Below are 22328 nucleotides of genomic sequence, written 5' to 3'. Positions count from 1 at the left end.
TTCAAGAGCAGGCTCCACCTTTCCTGTCCTTGTTCTGTCTCTCTTCCAGGGAGTGTCTGTGGAGCCCCAGGCTTAAACCAACTTCCCACTCAGGATGCCATGTCACTTTCCCTTAAGGATCTTCTTTATGTCTGTAGGCATCACGAGACTTCCTACCACCCGCCACAGAGGCCTGGATATATCAGTTACTCTGACTGATAAAGCATTCAAGCCAGTCTTGAACTCTATCCACCAGCCTCTCCCTGGGCTTCTGCCCATACTCTTGAACCAGTTCTATTATCTGGCATAATAAGCCATGAAGATCTGTGAGACTCTGCCCTAGGTGATAGCAATAAACCTGTTCTACAGCTGGCTTTGATGCATTCAAAAGAATCCCACTGTCTCTTCATTCTAACTGCAAAGGTAATAGGAAATGTGCAGGACAGAAAGAGGCAAGTACGAGTAATGACTGGGTGCATTGTTTTATTACTTGTTCTTTACAACGTCCTAGTATCTTGTAAGTCTGCGCAAGCCATTCTCACTGGGGCTCATGGAATGCTGGAATGCAGAGGAATGACTAAGTTTGGCATGATGGCTACATGCTAAAAGAATGCTAAACCAACTCAACCTCAATAGACATCTTTGAGTTATTACAAAGCTTTGTCTTTTAAAAGCATCTTTGTAAAAATTTCACTTGCAGCAACTCTGGTTAGGATCCATCCCTAGATGGTTATTTTATGGGTCAAAAGTATACACATAACAAAGTATTGTGAGGGTACCTGCTATCACATGTGAAGAACAATACTGTGCTAATGTATAACACTATCTCACTGCTTTAATGTCGTCGTGTGCTAACACCTCTGAAATCAGACTTTGTGCAATGTAGAGAGCTTTGTGGTCACAGCCAGCCAGGTGACACTTGTCATGTGGTTGTCACAGCTTGTACCACCTTGAAATGCTCCAGCCAGAAAACCACTTAACAACCACCCCAGGAAGAACTGGGGCTATGACTATCCTGTGGTAGCATCTTCATGCCTTATTTAGGATCATGAAAATGTCAGCATTGAATCTCACAGAATAGGTGTCGGTGGCCTAGAAATAAAGAAGAAACAGGCGGCTGGCTGAGCAGAGCTCTGATGAGAAGCTCTGTTCTCAGAGCTCCCGAAGAAGCAGCAGGTGACCTCAGGGCACAGACACAGAGGCCACCACTGAAAAGTGATTCAGAAGTGCCAGATTCTCGGAAAACGGTTAGAGAAGGTCAGCTTGCTTTGCTTATACTTTCTTCCTGCATACTTTTAGGAATGGTCAATAGTCAAAGCCTCTATCTAAGTGTAGAGAGAGCCTACACAGGTGTGGGACACGGGGATAAATACTGCCAAAGTACCTTCTGTACATGGACAAAACCACAAGAGGTCACGATTCAGCACAATTAACATGTACCACTGCAAAAAGAAATGAGCTCTATGGAACTATGAAATGGATTTTAAGCACCTAAAGTACAGTGCGCTATTTCATTTTACTAGCAGATTAAATAGCAACAGTCGGCTTGGAAGCAAGATTGTCAGATCTCAGCCTGCCGAGTGGCTGGGATTACAGGCGTGAGCTCCCTGCCACCATGCCCAACTGCAGGGCAGCTGCTGTACAGGAGGCACCACTGTATACTCCGAGTGCTGGCCCAGGCTCTCCCACTCACTGAGATGCCACTTTGAACCTCAGTTTCCTTGTCTCTCAGATGAGAGAAGTGCAGGTTTATCAATACCTAAACTGTTTGGGTCCACCATGTACAGAGCAGTGCTACCCACGTAAGCACCAGTGACAAGTCCAGGTGTGTGTCTATCCAAAGCCGCTGACCTTACGCATGTCCTGCACGCTTCTCTCCTACTAGCGGAAAGCAACTTGGACCCCATTTCCCTTCCTCACAGGACTAGGCAGACATGAAAGTCAAGATTAGAAACATTAAAGGTGATGATTGGGTTTCTGGCCCATTCTCCTCAGCCAACACAGAATGCTCCTAGAAGGACGTCTATTCTTCCTCTTGTTTTAAACGATCACAAGTATGGAGTGCTTTTAGCTTCCTTCAGAAATCTGTTCTGTAATTACTTGGCTCATCCCCCAACCCCATAAGTGGCTGTTTGAGATTTTCTCCTGTGTCCCCAACATCGTTTTGGCCTCTCCTTTATAGCTATACTAAAAATGAATCCTAATTATTTATTCCTTATAATTTCAGTATGTTTCATATGAGCCACACTTTATATTGGCTGGTATGACAAAGACGAAAATATGACTTTCCAAAGAGCTGGAGCTAGGATTAGTCTAAAAGCAGGACATGTCTTTGACCGGGGCAGAAGAGAGAAGCTAACAATGTTCCACAGCTTCTAGAGCTTCAGGGAGAAAACCACTCAGACTGGGGAACAAAGCAGGAGAGGAACATGATTTAAGGAGAAGCAAGAGAGACACTCCAGGGAAGGGGGTTTGGTCAAGATTTAACTCTGCAGGGAATAAAGACTAAAACTATGTTGACCAGTTGTTAAACTCTCTCTAAATCATCACAGAGAATTCACTTCAATACTATCTCTCCCACCCAAAAAAAAATTTTTTTTAAATGAAGGCAAGTGGGCTGGTAAGCAGATTTTTTGAAAAGGCGGTAGAAGGTGAGCAGAGATCATTTTGACTTTAGAGGTAGTAACTGTTTCAAAGGAGCAGATGGAAAAATCAGAGACCAGAGATACCAGAGTGACAGGACGGATGACAAAGAACAGGATGTGCCACCCACATTGCCAAAGCTAAAAAAAAAATCTTGAGAGAAAAATTATGTATCTTAAATGCAATATTAAGCAATACAGTATCTGATATTACCTGTCAGGTTTTCAGTAAAAACTTTCTGCATTAGAATAAGACTTCATGTGGCTGCACATGTGCGTGTGTGTGTGTGTGTGTGTGTGTGTTGTGTGTGTGTGTTTCAGAGGTATGCAAGCACCTGTATCAGGAACCTAGCTAGATTTAGTTTAATGACAACTGAATGTGGTATCATCAAGGTCTCGTGAGAACCATGAAGATACGAGCCCTTTGGAAAGTTTTTATTTTTTAAGTATAGAGGTGCTGGGAGATGTGGTGCCTGAATCTAATTCCAGTTATTTGGTAGGTGGAGATGAGAAGATTGTGGTCCAAGGATGGTCCATGTAAAAAATATGAGAGACCCCATCTGAAAACAAATTCAAAGCAAAAAGACTGAGGTTATAGCTCAAGCGGTAGAGCACTTGCCCAGCAAGCAAAATCTCTTGAGTTCAATCCCCAGTATCCACCCCCCTCAGAAGTCACAAAGAAGTAGTTGAACTTTTGTATGCTCTAGGGAAAAAACAAAACAAAACTAGCATCAATGTAATCTAAACCCCAAAGGACTATGAACAGCTAACTGATACCTGAATTTTACTCCTTTGCCTAAATGATGTTTATGTAACTCAGTGTTGATTTGTGTTCCAGTCTTTATAAATTTATCAACATGATTCATATTTGGAAAACTTCTTAAGAGAAGCAGTAATTTCCCAGAAAGAAATTCCAAGTCTTTCTTGGAAGAATGAAATGAGAGATTTTTATCTCTGCTTGGAGATGAAACCCTGGAATGGATTCTTAAGTTTTGTTGTTTGTTTTTTTCACTAATGGAAAAAAACAATAGTCTTTCTTGTATCATATCCCGAAATGACAACAAAACAAAATATCTCATCATAGTTACTGTATATCTATTATTGATAAGTAATGGCATCAGGAATGTTCAGGCATTCTCTGTTGGCCACTCCAATATAATGCAGTCAATACTGAAAGATAATTCAATTGGGCCATTCCCTGTTATGATACTTCCTCAGCCTCAGCAATATCTAACCTGGGATTTACCAGTGAAGAACATCCCATGCTTGGGTAGTAAATGTACTTATGATCAGCCTTGCTTGCACATTCACAGAAGATGTATAAATAAAGCACACTTGAGTCTTTTATATACCTACCACTTCTACCAGGGATATTAGCAATATTGATTGGAATTTCACTGCATCCTTCCCCTTTCTAAAAAACTGCAATGGCAAAAGGCACAGAATATTAGGAATCAGGGGAAAGCAATAATCCATATACTGAATACTCACTCCCAGATCAATGTGTTCCTTTCCTATAGGTCATTAACAGGTTCACCTTTTGGTATAAATACCCAGTTTGCCACCTTCCATCTTTCTTAACACAACACAGAAGCAGCGGCATCATTGCAATCTGCCTATTAATAGAGAAGTTGATGAAGTCACATTCACCCCCAGACATCTGAAATCTCAGGTAAGAAGTAGCATTCAGGAACAAGCGCAGCCCTACCCATAAACCACTGTGTCCCTGGCTGGCCTGTTCTTCATCACTGAGGCCTGCTGGGAATTCATAAGGAAGGAACGCCGCTGTGGACAAGATTCCTGCAGACATCCCACAGTGACTGCACTCGGTTTTACTGAGCAGCTGTTCTGGGCAACGTAAATAACGAAGCAACTGAAAGTAAAAACTGAACAACTAAGAATCACTGATTTGGGTTCCATGTAAGGATGCATGGAGACTCTTTCCTGGGCATGACTGAGTGAGAGTCCGGAGCAGACAGGGTGGTCACAGGTCCCACAGCCTTTCCTTCTCTCCCACACTCATTCTCTCGGATACATTCAGAATAAAGATGCCAATGAAATACCCTTCCTCTCCTGGAACAAGTGCAGCCCGACTCCTTGGCTGGGTAGGTTTTGTCAACCGCATTCCTATGGCTCTAACTGGAAGAGGAAAGCTTTTTACTGCCACAGGCTTTGGGTGTGTGATGTATGCTTGCATGGATGTTTATGTGGCTAGGAAAAAAGGTCCTGTTTGTTGAATTTTGAGTCCTGCCCGTGGTCACCTTGGTAGAACCAGAGCGAATAATTTTGTGAGCTTTATATGGCCCACAGGGTGGATGCTGCTTACTCCTGCTAGACAATGCGTAGCCCATCTGCTACACCTTTCCCCAGGTAAATCCACACCCTTCACTCCAAGAAAATGCCTGTGCCGTCATGAAAGACCCCCTGAACATTATCTGTGAGTTGCAAAAGCTCTCCTTATTAGCTGACCAGTCCAGCCTAAACTAGGATAATAAAGAAAAACCAGAAGACAAAACTAGAACTAGCTTCTATTAGCAAACCTTCTGGCAGCAGTAATAATTATCCTGCTAGCCAGCCACTGGGTGGCAAGGGAGATTTTGCACGGTCATGACAACATTCTTTTACAGAATAGAGAAAACATCCATCCCTGGGTAGTAGTCACCTAAATCCACAGCTTTCATATCACATACATGTGTGTATGTAATAAAACAAAAGCCACAAGGCAGTAGCAACCCATATTACCTGTGTTGAATTGCAATTTTTTTCTCTGCTTCATTTGTTTCAAGTGTTATTTAAGCCTCTACAATTTTTTTGAGCTGTAATTAGAAAAACAGCCATTACAAAAGGTCAGTAAGACAGGTGGCAACGCAATTGATTTAATCTACTTGTAGGGAATCTGGACACCTCGTGAGCATGTTTGAGACATGAGGTTCTGTTCCTGCAGCTACTAGGATTATTTTGTTTGCACAAAACTCTAAGCATAAAGGTCTAGGGAACACCTACTTAATTTCTATTAAAGGAAAAGGCAGTCTGCTTTATTTCTGAGTCAGGATGAATTAATTGACCAGAAGCACAGTGCTTAGTTCGGAAGTCCTTCATGGAGTGGTTGTATAAAGGCAGCCCACAGGTAAGGAGGTTTGAGGGCGTCGGGGAAGGGAGTGACGGTCACGGTTTCTTGGTTTGTGCAGATCACCCTCCTCCTCCACCCCCCCCCCAGCCCAGTGAGAACTTCAGTCGTGGCTGCTTGGAGACATGATGAATTTGGAGATGCCTACAATTGTAGGTCAGAGGTCAGCAGCAAAATTCCAAGGTTTCTGCCAATCAGTGTTACATGAGCATGGGGCATAATCAATGGCTGGGAGCCACATTCTCAAGGGCTTTCTGCAGCATGTTAGCACAGAAACCTGTTTCTTTTTATCCATTTTGAGTCCTGCTCAACAATGTTAAGTGTGGGGGGGCGGGGGATGGCAGTCAGAACAAAGTAGCAGCCAACAGCAGAGGAGCTACAAAATGCAAATGAATGCATTCTGTGAGGAAAGCAATCTCTTAATGAAGAGATTGCAAAGCTCCAATGACTACATTGCACCTTTGGATAGCTTTTTTGCAATTATATTAAGTGAGTTAAATCAGACCCAAAGAAACATAGGTCCCATGGTTTCCCTTATTTGCAGTAACTAGTATAAGTCAAGGACAAGCAGAAAAGGTCAAAAGCTATGGACATATGACCAGATAAGATGATTCTAAGCAAAATGAGCCCCAAGATAGAGACACAAGCATTTTTATATTTCTTGCTGTTGTTTTTAATGTATATATAATGTACTATGTGATTTTTTTTGTTTCGTTTGTATGTCCTTCCCCATGGTGTAACCCCTGTTTTCACTGTATTTGATTCTGGTGCCCTGTATCTTGTATATACATTTTTCTAATTTGGGGAGGGGAAGGGAAATAACAAAATGCTGAAATAAGGATACAGGTTGACCCATTGTAACAATGAGATGTACAAGACACTATGTTGAACATGGGAAGGGATGGTAGGGAAAAAACAAAGGAGGGGGTAACAATGCTAGGTAGGAAATGGACTCATTACCTTACTCATGTAAATGTAACCCCTCTGTACAGTATATTTACAATAAAAAATACCAAAAATAAAGAATGCCTCATTCAGGATTGGGAAAAAGACTGCCTCCCTTCACAGAAGCCTTCCACACACCGGCTATGAACAACAGTTCATCTAGTTCCCATTACCTGTTTCCAGATCCAATGGTTGCAGTCATCACAAGAGCCCAAATGGACAACTTTCCTTTGCCAATAAAAAAAGAACTGATAGGCCAGTATATCACTCAAAGAGTTAAGATTCCAAAGTACCAAGTTTGTAAAAGTTGAAGTCAGGCCTGAATAGAAACTAAGTGATGGATCAGCCTCTGTCTGTCTCTGTCTCTCTGTCTCTGTCTCTGTCTGTCTGTCTCTCTAACACACACACACACACACACACACAAACATATACCACTGTTGAAGGTGCCAGGTATTGCTCATCTTTGCCATGATTCGATCTGGCATCCAAATATTAATATGAACAGATTCTGTACTCATTTTCATAATCTCACCTGCATGCAGATGGCTGAAAATGGTTAAATTAAATTTAGAGTCTCCTAAATCTGTATAATCCACACAAACATTATTCAAGCTTTTCCTAAAGGTTAAACGCCAGAATTCACAATGACAGGACCAAATTCATATTTCTAGATAAGGAGGAATAAAGACATTGGTGGACTAAAAGATTTGATTTAAACTCTTGATTTGTGAGTTAAAGAATGTCTCTAACCTTGTCTACTTGACTGACAGTATTTTCCCTTAGAAAAATCAACAGAAAACTTGCAAATCCAGGGGCCAGCATGATAATTAGAGAAAGAACCTTTCTATTGTCTACTCCAAGTCTAGCCATGTGCCAAATAACAACATTGTAGTCAATAACAGACTGTATATACAACAGTGGTCCCATAAGATTATAATGGAGCTAAAAATATTCCTATTGCCTGGCAACAGTGTAGCCTTCAAAACACAACACATAAATTACACGTTTGTGGTGACACTTGTACAAACAAACCCACTGCATTGCCAAGTCATATACAAGCATCACAATGCAAGTATGTCTAATACATGATAGCGATAATAAACAACTGTTACTGGCTAATATACTTACTATACTTTTATTGTGATTTTAGAATGTGCTCCTTCTAATTCTAGAAAACGAAAGAATGAACTGGTTTCTCAGGAAGGATTTCAGAAGACTGTTATAATCATGGAAATCTCCATGACATCACCATTGAACATCATGAAGACACACTGGCTTCATGTATGTACAACCAGGAAGACCTCACAATGGGATATATGGTAGTACTGACCTCATGTTCCTGTGTGTCATCTTTTTTTCCTTCCTTCCTTCCTTCCTTCCTGCCTGCCTTCCTTCTCCTCCCTCCCTCCTTTCCTTCCTTCCTTCCCCTTCCCCTCCTCCTCCTCCTCTTCCCCCTCCTCTTCTTCCCCCTCCTCTTCCCACTAGTCCTCTTCCCCCTCGTCCTCTTCCTCCTCTCCTTCTTCTTTTTGTGCTGAACCCAGGGCATGAACTCAGGACCTGAGTGCTGCGCCTGAGCTTTTTCACTCAAGGCTAGTGCCATAGCTCCACCTCTGGTTTTCCAGTGGTTAATTGAAGACAGGAGTTTCACAGACTTTTTGCCTGGGCTGGCTTTGAACTGTGACCCTCAGATTTCAGCCTCCTGAGTAGCTAGGGTTACAGGCATGAGTCACTAGTGCCCGGCTGTGTATTCTTTTTTTAACCAAAAAATGTCTTAAAAGTTAAAAATAATTACCCAGAGAAAAGCTTACTGAAGAAGGATAGAAAGACTATTTTTATAGCTGCACAATGTATTTATGTTTTAAGGTACACTTACTATAAAAGAGTTAAGGATTCAAGACAAAGTTTATAAAGGAAAAGGGGGCCCAGTAAGCTAAGGTTAATTTGCTCTCAGAGGATATTCACTTTTCATGAGGTCAGTGCGGCCGGTGTGGCCTGGGTTTATAAAGTCTGGGGCTGTTGTTGGCGGTCGCTGGCCACCTCAGGCTGCCACTGTCCCTCACTGACTCACACTGTGAGTGGCAGCTCCGGGTCTACAGGATACATTCATGCTAAGGGCTCTCTATGGGCTGAACTCAACTCATCTAAATGACAGGGCTACTGATAAACGACAGCATGCTTTGCTTTTGAATGCAGAGGTCTCATGTGACAATGATTATGCAGGTGCATGGCTGTGAGTTCAGCTATATCATCTGTTCATCAAACTCCCATGCCCCATGGACTTGCAAGGATAGAGCATTTTAGGTACATCCTCTTTTCCAGATGAATAACTCACAAGGAAACCGGAAAAGATCACATCATTTTAATAAGCTAACCATGCACCTATTCAAACAGGGCATATATTTATTTCTTCTGTTAAAGCACTAAAATGTCACTCTCCCATGCCAAAGCAAAAGCAGAGAATGTGCCAGGTCTGTTCTTTCAGATCTTCTGGTCGTCTTGAAAAATCCCAGTGCACCAACTACAATTCGATGACGGTGTGCACAGTTCGTATTTTATGAGCTTGCTCCAGCTCCTCCTCCCACGGATAACCCCACAGGGAGATGCTGTTGTCCCCTCTTTGGCATAACATTCACGGAGGAATGGTGTGAAAGCACTCTCTCCAAAAATAGCTCACTTCTCTGTAGCACCCTTGTCTGCTGCCAACCCAGAGGTGGAAAACAGTCTTCTTCATAGCTCTTCTAAATCGCAAGGGGGATATTCTCTTATAATCTGTGTAGAACCAGTATGCTTTCGACGATCATCTTACATTTTCTAATTAGTACTGTGCTCTATTTCAATGAATTGCATACCTCTCCATTGTAAGGGACACAGGGCTTCTAGATTGTGTACCAGTGCATTATCAACATTGTACAGCTGTATATTGAATAATAATCTAGGTAGAACTCCCCGTAATTCTCACAATGAACTTAGAGAAATATTGCATGGTGCTTCTTGCAACTGATACCAGGTACATCAACGTTGTGGTATGTTTTCTCTACATGCATACAGAAACCAGAAGTTACATCCAAATAAGCAATACAAGGACTGATAAAGTAAACAAAATGAGTTATTGAGGAATCACAAGTACAAAAAAGTCTTATTTAAAATCAAGGATGTAGCCATTTAATGAGCAAATAAAAGTGCTCTGTGGCTATACACAAATCAGGCGTTACCCAAATCCCATTAAATTTCTAAACTACATGCTTTCAATACATGTGCATGCTTTTAATTCTCTGATAGTAATGATATCACTCCTATTTTTATCATGAAAAAATATTTCTCAAGTTGTTTTGCACATGTGAGTAGCAATCTACAATTTTAGGGAAACCACAGCAGGAGAATATAATGAGAATGATTTATGTATAAAACTAAAATTAACATTTACAGGTATAAATTTGCATGAACTGCATTAGCAGGCAAGATCCTGACTCAATTCTCTAGGAACACCATTATTTTTATTAACAAAAATAAATCATTCCAGAACTATCCTTTAAGCAAAAACACATAGACAGAGACTATAATACATCAAAGACTGCTGCAGAAGGGATGAATTTGACTTGTGTAATAATTAAATCCACAATAATTTACACGTTACTCAATTAGAAATATTCCTTGTTCTACAAAAGAATTGCATTGTGCAAATATACAATAAATTTAATACTAAGTTACCTGATTTTTGTGGGAAACTATTTCTAGACAGTTGATTAGCTGTGAGGAAATGTCTTTCTTTCCTCACATAATTAACAGAAATTAAAAAATTTAAAGCTACATACCTCATGATCTAGTTGAAACGTACATAGCTCTCTGGTCTACAAATCCCAGTTTTGCGTTTGCTATAAGTTTATGACTTGGAGCAAGCTTGCTAGGTAGGACCCCAGCATACCACCTTGAGCATTTGAGTACTCAGAATGAACAGTTCTTTCCCTTGTAATCATGTATTCTATCCAGCATGGATTTGCTGAGTTTGTTGCTCCAATGGATAATGGATTATTTGTATTAAGGATATAAATTTCCATCAGGAATGTGGTCACTCAAGGGAAGGTAAGATTGAGTGAAAAGAAGAGCTGTGGGAATGGCCATTTTGTCCCTCACTGATGAACTCTGTGGTTGCTAGGATGGCCAGTCTGTGTCCATTGTCAGTGAGCTCTATGGCTATTAGAATGCCCAGTGTATCCCTCATAGAGGGGCTGCTGACAGCTGGGCTCCCCACTTCTCATCAGTCATCTCGCTCAAGAGCTACACAGGCTCTGGGCCTTAAAAAGTCAGTGCCAGGATGGCTACAGGGCCCCGAGCTCATGCATGATCTGCATGGAAGCATGATCTGCATTAGACTCTGTCAGTAGGTTGCTTAGATAGCAGTCACAGTCAGGTGGAGGGGCATAGGTCATATCCATCGGCTGGTCTGTGAACCCAGGACACTGAGCCCAACACCGTGGCAACTGAACTGACACTGTTTGGATGATTCAAGAATCCTTCTATCTTGGGTTTTTCTTGGTCTGGAGAATTTTCACTGCAAACTTCATGTTTACAAATGACATAGCACTGAGAGAATATCACATTCAAGCTTCCTGCTCTCTAGGGTAATGTGTACATCGAACCAGAAAGTCCTATTCTTCACTGAAACTCACCCAGAAGCATGTGACCAAGGAATGAATGCTCAATGACACTAACTCCCCAGGCACTTTCCCTTCTTTAGCAATATGGTGGCCACCGAACTGTGGAGCAATTCGGCACTATTGTTCCTTCACAGTGCAATGCTCCAGTTCAGTTACCCAATAAATCAGTAAGGGCCAATGTTCCAACAGTGTGTTTTTCTGTTTTCATTTCCATTGTTCCAGTGATAAATGTGAACTGCATACAGGAAACACAACAGAATGTGTTTTCGTGAATAAATGAACTCCAATTGTTCTGCCGTAATAGTGACAGCATGGCCTGCTCCAATATTTTCACCTATTCACAAATTTCACTTTAATATCAAAATACCACTTGTTCCAGATGTCATAAACTATCCTATAGTAATTATGTGCCAATCTTTCAAAGACTACATGCAAAAACTGTAGAGCAGGTTCATAGCTATGCTGTGGTTCAAAACAAATTCTAATGTATTTCCCTAAAGAAAACTGCCTTTTCCCCCACCCCTCTTGCCTATAATACAATGTGTTTTCCACACTATGGCTAAATAAACATAAACATAGAAGACCTTGTGTGAGATATGCAAATACTCTATAGACTATCTCATGGAAAGAGAGGAAATTGGATAGCAGGAAGCCAAGTTGATAAGAACCACTTGGCGCTATTAAAAACTAGACTCTCTAATTTAAAAGAATCTAGTTTTAATTGGATGAAGAGGTTTTAAAGACATTCCAAAAGGTCAAGGGGATGAGGAAAGACAAGGACTTTTTAATGGGTAACACTTCGATTGTGGAAGAGCATCACTATGTGCTTTCTTGAGCAGAGCCCTGTGATTGGGTGGACTGGGGGAGAGGGGCACTTCTTCCCTGAGGTGGGCCTTGATATACAGCAAGGTGAGACTTAGAGGTGTTGATGGCTTCTCCTAAACACTCCTTTTCAGAGTTAGGTATCTCTCAGCAGGTGATGGGCATCAGAATGGGCCGCCATTAATCATAACAATTAGCTAATGTCACCAAGCATGGTCGCCCACTCAAGAAACCTGTGCTGTTTATCAATGAACAGGTTTCTGTCACCAGCACATGTTGCTGGCTGGGATACAGATTAAAATGGACCAGAATAAAAGCCAGCCGTTAGCTGGATGTGAGAGAGGCCGTCCAGGCCAGAGATCACAATCAGTGCTGGTGGTACAAAGTGATGGGATTCAGATTAAGTCTCTTTTCAGTCATTACAGCGTATGCCTACTAACTGCTCAGGACTTCCTCTTTACTGCACTACATAGCATAGGAACTTCCCACATCACGATAGACGAAGCACGCGTTTCCTCTTACGGGAGAGGAATTCAGGCGTGGGTCTGAAGCTCCCAGATCCCTGTGTTCATCAAGGGCTGTGTTTGTTGATGGCTCCTTGTCTACAGTCCTTCACCTCTGAGAATGTTGGAATCTCGCCCCCACCAGTCAAATGACCTGAGGCTTCTGTGTTCAGCCCTCTGTTGCTCCATGTCTCCCTGGGCGTATGACCATATCAGGGCAATAGTGTCCCAGAGCCCTCTATTACCTGATTCTGCCTCTTAAACTGAATAAGGCCAACCTGTTTGATAAAGACAACGTGGTACGCCACTCTCTTAAGACTGAAAGACAAGGGCAAGGTGGGCACTGCTGGCTCATGCCTGTCATTCTAGCTATTCAGGAGGTGATGATCTGAGGATGTGGGTTTGAAGCCAGCCTGGGCAGGCAAGTCTGAGAGACTCTTATCACCAATTAGCCAACTGGGTAGTGGGACTTCCCTGCCTCCACCATGGAGATAAGATGGCGTCAGTTAAACCCAATATCCTATCATACACCACCACGTAGCCAAGATGGCGCCAGTCAGATTCAGCATCCCTACTTTGTAAGGAAGAACCAAGTGATAAAAGCTCATGAGAGAGAATAGCAGGGAGTAGGTGGAGGGAGGATATCGTGTGTTATTGACGAGCTACAGTTTGGTGGGAAGAAGAATTTCTGTGGAGTGATGATCCCTAACAGTCATGTGCTGTGTGTCTCAGAAAGATAGGAAACAAGATTTTGAATGATTTCATCAGAAAGAAATGATGGCTTCTTGAGATACACTTAACCTAATTTCTATTTTATTAAATATATATGTGTGGAAACATCATGTGTTTTGTATTACTCTAATAAGCAAGTAAACACACTCAAGTGGTTACAAACTGACCACAGATGTTACCTGGAGAGGGGCGGGAATAAAATAGAAGGTAAGTTTGCACAGACTCCTTGTATTTGGAGGAAGGAGGTTGAACTACATGAGTGTATTCCCTGTTAAAAATTCACTATCCCTATTTTTAAAATTCCCTATTAATTAAAGAATTCCCTATCCCTATTAAAAATGTTTTCAGATACATGTTTTTTTTGTAAGAATATTGAGTAATGATAAGAAAGAACTTGAGGGACTTTCAATACATCCAGGGTAGTAGCTATCAACCGAGTCTCCACACTCCAGCCTTCAGGAAAGCACAGCCTTCCTCTTTCTACCTCCCAGGCTGCTCACTCTCTGCAGGAAGACCAATGTGAAATCAGGGTGGAGAATCACTCGTCTAAACCAAGATCCCCTCCAGGAGCCTCTCCTGGCTCACCAGTAGAGAGGAGGAAGTGAGCTGCCAACAGATCTCAACAGAAACCCGCGCTTCCGTCCTCCAGACATCAGGATGTGGGAGGAGGGGTCACAGCCATAATCCTGACAGTTCTCAAGCCCAGGAGTCCTGGCTTCTGACTCTCCACACTCTATGGCTTGCATTAGCTGCCAAACTAGTCTAGCTTGCATCAGAGTGATGCTGAAGAGTTGAGACAGAGCCCTCACTAGCAAAAGGGGCGGCCTTGTCTCTAGGAACCAGCAGACAGATGGATTCTCTCCATCAAAGGAGCACCACAAGAGTGAGTGAGTGAGTGAGCAGGCACACAAAGACTTCTCTAATAGGCTATGAAACAAAACATACACTCCCAAAGAACTGCTCCGCAGCTACACCATTAACCTTTACTCACCCCATGTTCTCAAACGTGACCTAAGAAGGTCATCATGAGGATGAATTCATGTTTATCTATAAAAGAATGTTTACTGCAGTGTTGTTTACATAAAAGAAAAAATATCATGGGAACGTTATGAAAACTTCAAAATGTACCATTAAGTTTTAAAAAGCTACAGAAATACACATACATACAATACAGCCCCAATTTGGTAACAGTACATATTTCACATAGTGAAATGAGTAAATACACAGAGTAAGTTAGTTTGTGAATGGTTTTTAATTACCTTCATCTTCCTTTTCAAATGTTCTGTATTTTCAAATTAATCTAGATGCCATATGCATTTCATTTAAAAGGAGAACATTTCTAAAAATTGTATATAGTGAGCTACAAGACAATAAACACAACTGTATTTGATTACAAAGTTTGAAACTTTTTTAAAAAGTTCTTCAATGGACTACCAGTTTATCTTTTTTTGCGTGACATGAACCAGGCAACAACTTCCTCCACATTCTATGAAACGGAATCACACATTTGTAATGGAGACTCAAATAAAAACTCACCCACTTCATTTATAGAGGCCACAAACTCAGAAAGGGAATGTCAGATAAGTTTATTCTTCTATGAAATTAGAGATGAGCGTGCCCATGGAGCCCATCTTTCCAAGGTCTTTAATAATATTTAGTAAGTACTTCTCACCTGCCAGGACTCCCGTCAGCTTGAAGAACTTAGTCATGAGAGGAAACATGCCTAAAACCTCTGCTCTTGTGGGACTTCATCCTGGAGGGAGGAGCCACAAAGGATACTACAGGAGAAGTTACTCAGGGGAGGAGGAGATGGGGGGGGGGAGCTGTTGACAGGAGCATGGGTGTGGAAAGTCATGACATAGAGGTGCTGAAGAAGCCACGGGCTCTGTGGACCTCTGGGAGGAAGAACATCCTGGGAAATGGAGGAAAATCATCCCTTCTCTTCCACGTCCTTTGGGCATTTGCAATTACATTTCTGATATAGATTTAGTCACTTCAGGGCTATGCAATAGTCAGATTAATAGCTTTTAGAGAAAGTGGAGACTGGGGGTGGGGTGATGAGTTAACAGGTAAAAACGGCATGTGTGTGTGTGTCTACTGACAACGCTTGCCCAAACCCTCAAGTCTTTTCCTTGTTGTTAGTGCATAAGTTAGTGCATAAGTGAGTAAACATCATGTTGGACTGGTTAAGAAACCAAACCTCTTCAGAAAACCTTACCTAATATGTATGCTCATTATACCTCTCTCCCCAGAAAGGATAGAAATGAGCCATCTATTTAGTTCCAAATGATTTCTGTAGTCTGTTTAAAAGTCATATTGGCATATAATATAAAAATAGGCCTAACAAACGATGCATGCCGAATGTTCTTCTCCCATCACCATGCATCAAAAATAGGCCAAGCTAGAGTAACCAAAGCAGCTCAAGATTTCCCACAGACATGGAGACCAATGGGATGGAATCGAAAAGCTGAAATAAACACCCACAGCCACAGCCATCTGATTCTTGACACACGTGCCACGCACTTAGGAGAAAAGATGGTCTCTTCAACAAATGGTGTTGGGAAAGCTAGAACTCCATATTATATGGAAGACTGAAAGTGGATGCTCATCTTTCAACTTGTACAAAATTGAAATCAAAACAGGCCAAAGATCTTAAGGTACAACCTGAAACTTTGAGACTACTACAGGATAACAGGGAAATCTTGGAAGATACAAATGCAGACAGTGAGTAGTCGTTGAGTCGGACTCTAATAGCTCAGGAAATAAGAGCAAGAACTAACAAATAGGGCTGCATTAAAGCTTCTGCACACCAAAAGAAATGATGATCAGAATAAACAGACAACCCACAGAGCAAGAGAAAGTCTCTACCACCTAGTCAACAGACACAAAATTAACACCCAGGATATTCAAAGAGCCCAAGACATAAAACAGCAAAAGAACCACTAATCCTGTTAGTAAATGGACAGATGAATTGACCATACAATTCTCTGCAGTAGAAATACAAATGACTAATAAATACGTGAAGAAATTTGCAATGCTTCAGCCATAAAGGAAATGAAAAGTTAAAATGACACTGGGATTCAATCTCTCCTCCCTCAGAATGATAAACATCAAGAAAATAACAAATGTGGGTGAGCATCATGGGAAGAAAGAACCAATATCAGTATTTATGGGAAGGTAAATTACTATAGGCACTATAGACATTAGAAAGGAGATTCCTTAAAGCACTAAAAACAGAACTACCATCTGATCCTGCTGAGCCATTCCTGGCCTTGAGCTTGCCAGACAAGCACTCCACCACTTGAGCTAGGTTTGGCAAGTGAAACATCTATAAAGATTCAGTTCCACTGCAGGAATATCATCTAAACATACAATGATGGCTCTTATTAACGGAGGCGGGAATTCTGGCTGCTGGGTAGCTGTTTGTCCACATAGAGTCAGGTGAAAAGTTAGGGTTTCGTGGAAAATAAACAAGTACACACATACGTGCACACTGAAGAGAGGAAAGTGAAACTGCTTGGCATGAAAGATGAAGAGCAAACATCCGTGACCGTTGCTTTGTGTGTCTCAGGAGAAAAATGAAGTGGAAACTGAGGCTGTTAAGAAATGTTTGGTTTTGTTTTTTTTAAATAATGTAATAATAGAAGGCTTAAAAAGTGTTGGGGGAAGGAAGGGACCTATAATTTCAGAGTCTGCAGACTTAGGCGAAAGGATCACAAGTTAGAAACCAGCCTGGGAAGTAGAGATCCTGCCTCAAAAGCAAAATAAAAACAAAAGGTGGGGACATAGGTCAAATGGTAGGATGTTTGTTCTCTCAGCAAGCCCAGAGCCCTGAGTTCAGTCTCTACTGATGAAAAAAAAGAAGTCAAGGACTTTGGCCAACTGGAGGGCCTGCTGCTTCTACAAGCAGGCAGGCAGGCAGGCAGGCAGGCAGGCAGGCAGGCAGGGAGACAGGTAGACAGGTGGGCAGGCGGGCAGGCGGGCAGGCAGGGAGGGAGGCAGGCAGGCAGGCAGGCAGGCAGGCAGGCAGGCAGGCAGGCAGGCAGGCAGGGAGGCAGGTGGGCAGGCGGGTGGGCGGGCAGGCAGGCAGGCAGGCAGGCAGGCAGGCAGGCCCACTGGAGCAGGATTTTATCAACATAAGTCTAAAATTTGACCTACAGTAGATATGTTCAGTTTTTTTTAAACACAAAGGAATACATTTTAGAATTCCAACATTTCTTAGAGACTAATGAATCCAAACTTCATATTTTATAAAGGTGAAGACAGGCTAAGAAACAAGGATTGACTCAATACTCAGCAGTTATGGACATACATAAGAGACTCACAGATACCATTATACCTCATCTTACAACTAAGAAGACTTCATTCTCTGAAGGGTTGAATGGGTTGCTTAAAGATATCAGCTGGATGCTGATGGCTCATACCTCTAATCCTAAATACTCAGGAGTCTAAGATCTGAGGATCTCAGATCGAAGCCAGCCCTGCAGGAAAGTCTGTGAGACTATTATCTCCAATAAAAACTACCAAAAAGCCAGAAGTAGAGCAATAGTTCAAGGCCCTGAGTTCAAGTGCTATTACCAGCACAAAAATAGATAGATAGATAGATACACAGTGAGCTGGTACCAGAGCCAGGACATAGAGCCAAGTGGTTTTTCTAGAGGCTATATTTCCTGTAGAAATTTCTAATACCTCAGTTTCCTCAGATGGCACCCGAATGTTAGCTACTGCACATTCTGGATAGCTGCTTGCTCTGGTCCCTGGTCATCTTGTATTAAGATGTGATCCTTCCTATTTCTTTAAGGAACATACAAATTGCTGGTCTACTCTCCCAGACCAGAAGTCATCTTGGTGTAAAATGCACAAGTAGTAGCTGACATGTGGGGAAGGACAAATGAATTGATAGACAATGAATAGTATGTCAAAGAATAGTTGCCAGGCACCAGGGAAATGCACATTTGGATGAGCAAACTAAAAAACACAACCCACAACAAATGTGTATGAGGATATGGAGAAAGCCTCATATACTGCTGGTATAAATATGAAACCACTCTGTACTTTGGTCCTCAAAAGGTTAACCTGGAAATTCATATTTAGAATATATACCAGAGAAACATCCACACTAAAAATCTGTACAAAAATTTCCTAACAGTATTATTCATAAAAACCCCAAAGTGGAGATAACCTAAATATCTATCCGTTGATTAATGAATAAAATGTGACACATCCATACAATGGAACATTATTTGGCAGTTAAAAAGAATTGGTGATGACACATGCTACAGCCTCAATAGACTTTGTATGATTCTACTCAGATGAGTGGAATCTTCCTTCTATTTAAAGATGGAAGATTCCAGAATGCCTATCTATGACTGAGTGCAGGGTGAATAGTGAGGAGTAACTGCTACTGGCACAAGTTTTTTTTCCAGAATTAGCAAGATTTAACTCAGGATACTGAAGCACTCTGACTGTATACCTTAAGTAAGTGAATTGCAGAGTATGCAAATTATACACTAATGAAACTGTTATGCTGAGCAAAACAAAGTCAGTCCTTGCAAATTACTAGTCTATCACTGGTGAATCTGCATCATTGAGAATGAAAAAACCATAGTTTTAGAAGGAGCAGAAACTCCAGAATCACTCATGCAGAATAAAAGATTAAAAAACAGAAGGAAAGGGGTGGATCAGAGGTAGAATACTATCTAGCATAGGTGAGGACCTGGATTGGAGTTCCAGATTTCCAGAAGTAAGGTGAGTGCGGAATCATTTCAGTGTCAGGATACTGAGTGCGCATGTGCCCTGTCCTCCTACCCCTACCCCCTACCCCCACCTACAATAAGATCTCTGCATCACTCAAAACCCAGCCCCTTCTCACTGGGACACCACCTGTTCCCAAGGCCCTGTCTAGATGGGAGAAAAGATGCCATGTCAGCCTTGGCATGACCCCAAAGATCTTCTTGGAAACTGAATTTAAAATTCATAACTACAGGATCCCTGGTAGATCAGATTCCAAAGGCACAGAGCAAGAAGAGTGGAGAGCAGCTCACATGTACTTTCCTGAAGTAGACTCGTGTTTTAACTACAAAAAGTAAAGCCTTCAAGTTCTGGAACAAGTGTAAGACATTGACAGAATAGTACTGGCCCTGCCTGTGACTCAGGAAGAATTTCAGAGTCAGTGACCGGTTTGCCACGCCCCCATCCACATATGTCCTTCATGATGAGCAGTTCAAGGCAGTCTTTGACTAATATGGGGAAATGTTTAAAACAACAACAACGTTTCCTAGCTATTAATAGGTACGGCATTAACATACTTTTGGAGTCAAAGACTTATTGGATATTAGGTAATTTCCCTTACATATTTTTGGCCTTTAACTCTTATTAAACCTTGTACTCTCGCAATGTCTTCATGGAGCATCATCTTTGTGTAAAAATCAGCTTTGCTTTCTTTAAAAACAGGCAAGCCCCCAATTGATCCAAGCTGCTGGCAGTTCTGGAAAACCTCTTTTACACAGTGGTAAGCAATGCCTCTTAGTTCATGAGCAAAGAAGCTAAACTGAAGACCTCTTGCTTAAAGAATTCCGCAATCAGCGAACTACCTTGGAGTTTCTGAATCCATGGAAAACTGCACAGCTCCCTCCCCATCCTCTGACTCCAGTTTTTCTATATGAAAGGTTACTGTAAAGATACTTTACACCACTTACTGCCCGCACTACATCTCCATAGCGCACATTCGTGGATATCAAGTTCAACCAGTGTGCCTCCTACTCAAGATCAGAATACAGTATTTTCCCCTAGAAAAGTGTTGGGCTCCAGGAAACAGGTCAAATACTTCTAAAGTACTGTCCTCTAACTTTTTAAAGACTTCCACCTGCCTCTTCCCTTCATCAGTGAACACGCAGCACTCTTTGGGCCTGCATTTTCTCAGCCTCAATTTTCCTCCTTACCTGTTTGTGTTAGGGTTAAGGAGATCCTGGACCAGAACAGCTGATGTTGCTTCCTAGAGGCAAATCCACTGACTATTTCCCTAACAAGCGGCATGAACTCTCTTACAATGGAAACCTGTCTCCTAGGAGAACATTGCCAAAGCGTAGCGCTTCATGTCAGTAACCTGTTTATTATGTTCTGGCTTTGTAAGTAAAGTCATGCTTTGACTCATCTCAGGAACTTGGGAGCCCAGGCACCCCACATTTCTCCAGGACTCAAGGAGCCTCGGCTGCGAACTCTGTCAGCTCTGGCTGACAAGCCTGGAGGATCACAGCTTGTAGGCTGCTGTTGTTTCTGCCCCGGGGACCCTGCTCCTGTGCCACACGGAGAGCTACCTGGTTGAATTCTGGGGGTGTGGCAGTGGATCTCTAGTCTTTGCACTTGAGATCCCTGAGGTCAGAGAAACCACTCATCCTGGCCAGAAAGAAGACAACCAAACAGAGCACAGTCAGACCCTCTCCCGCCGGGCACGGATAAAGCGCGCGCTGGAAGAGAGTGGTGTGGAGTTTGGAGGCCCGGGCACCGGGGGTTTGCAGCCGGCCGGCTCCGTGGAGGCCCCCCGTGGAGCACCCCGCTTTTAACCCAGCAGGAGTGGGCGGGGGGGGGGACAGCACTGGAACGTGGACTGGCAGGTAACCTGTTAGCGGAGGACCCTCCCCCGAGTCCGGATACCCAGACAGAGAGGCCCGAGTCGGGGGGGGGGGGGTTGGGCACGCGGAGGGGCGCGCGCGCGCGCGGGGAGCTAAGTCATCGGATCTCCCCGTCCCAAGCAGGTGCCAGGCAAGACGGAGGGAGGGGGATGGGGGAGGGTCCTGCCTGTACCTCGGGAGGGGGGTGTGGTCCCCAGCCCGGTGACTCCGGTCCTCTCCTTCCCCCGCTCCGAGCTCACTCCCAGCCCCCAGGGGATGCCAAGCAAAACTTAGCTGGGTCGGAGTACCCAGACCCGCGGAGGCGCAGCACCCAGCCCAGGGGACTCGGTGGTGGCGGGGAGGGGGGAGCTCGCACGCCCGGGGCCCCGCCGGACCCCCCCCCGCCCCGCCCCGCCCCGCGCGGCTCACCTGCGTGGGGCATGGTGATGGTGTCGTTGGCGCTGGAGCCCACGTTGAAGATGACCACGGCCGAGGCGTTCTGCAGGAAGGCGGTGCGGATCTTGTCCCGGTAGGTGCAGTTGCCGCGGGGGATGAGCGCGATCCAGGGCCGGCCGTGCGCGGGCGCGGCGAAGGCGGTGGCGGGGTCGCAGGCCAGGCGCTCGTGCGCCGCGCGCGCCATGACCACCTCCCCGCGGGCGTCGCGCTTGGGCGAGTGCTCGCCGTAGCGCCCGCACTCGGTGCGCTCCGAGCGCAGCTCCGCGCCGCCCGCCCCGGGTCCCGGCCCGGGCTCGGCGTAGGTGATGTTCACGAAGGCCGTGTACCACTCCTCCTTCTCGGCCACCGTGAAGTCCAGGCACAGCAGATGCACGAAACAAAAGGAAAGCAGCCATGTTGAGAGAGCCAGGCTGCGGCACGCCTGCACGAGAGACATGGCCACCTGTCTCCGCCGGCCGCCCTCGCCGGCCACGCGCGTCCGTCCGGCTCCGGAACCCCGTCCCCACAACCCCGGGCCGGCCGGCCTCGCGCGCGGGCGCGGGCGCGGGCTCGGGGCTCCGCTCCACTCCCGCCGGGCCCGAGGGGCCGCCGCCGAGGACCCGACTCCCGGCGGGCGGACGGCGCCGGCCCGGTCCGCGTCCCCCGTCCCGCGCTCAGCCCTGGCGCGGCGGCTGCATCCCGCTCCCCGCGAGAGCCGGGGGCTGGGAGGCCGGGGACGCCCCGTCCCGGGCGTGCGGAGCCCCGCGCCCGGCGGCCCCCGCTCTCATAGGGGAGGCGGCGCCCGGGAACGGGCCCTCGGGCCGCGGTCGGCGGCTCGCAGTCCCCGGGTGCTGCCCAGGTTGCCCGGCCGCCGCCGC

General features: G+C 44.2%; 1 protein-coding gene across 1 annotated transcript in view; it reads right to left on the bottom strand.

The window, feature by feature from the left end:
- Positions 1-21907, bottom strand: part of Rnf150 (ring finger protein 150) — a 128522-nt gene extending 106615 nt beyond the window's left edge. The window contains exon 1 of the mRNA XM_013029527.1: positions 21445-21907. Coding sequence (XP_012884981.1) covers positions 21445-21907 — 463 coding nt within the window. The remainder of the gene's footprint in view (positions 1-21444) is intronic.
- Between the last annotated feature and the right edge of the window lie 421 nt (positions 21908-22328).

Source organism: Dipodomys ordii, unplaced genomic scaffold, assembly GCF_000151885.1.
Source record: "Dipodomys ordii isolate 6190 unplaced genomic scaffold, Dord_2.0 Scaffold119, whole genome shotgun sequence".
Taxonomy (NCBI): domain Eukaryota; kingdom Metazoa; phylum Chordata; class Mammalia; order Rodentia; family Heteromyidae; genus Dipodomys; species Dipodomys ordii.
This window is presented reverse-complemented; position numbering and strand designations above follow the sequence as displayed.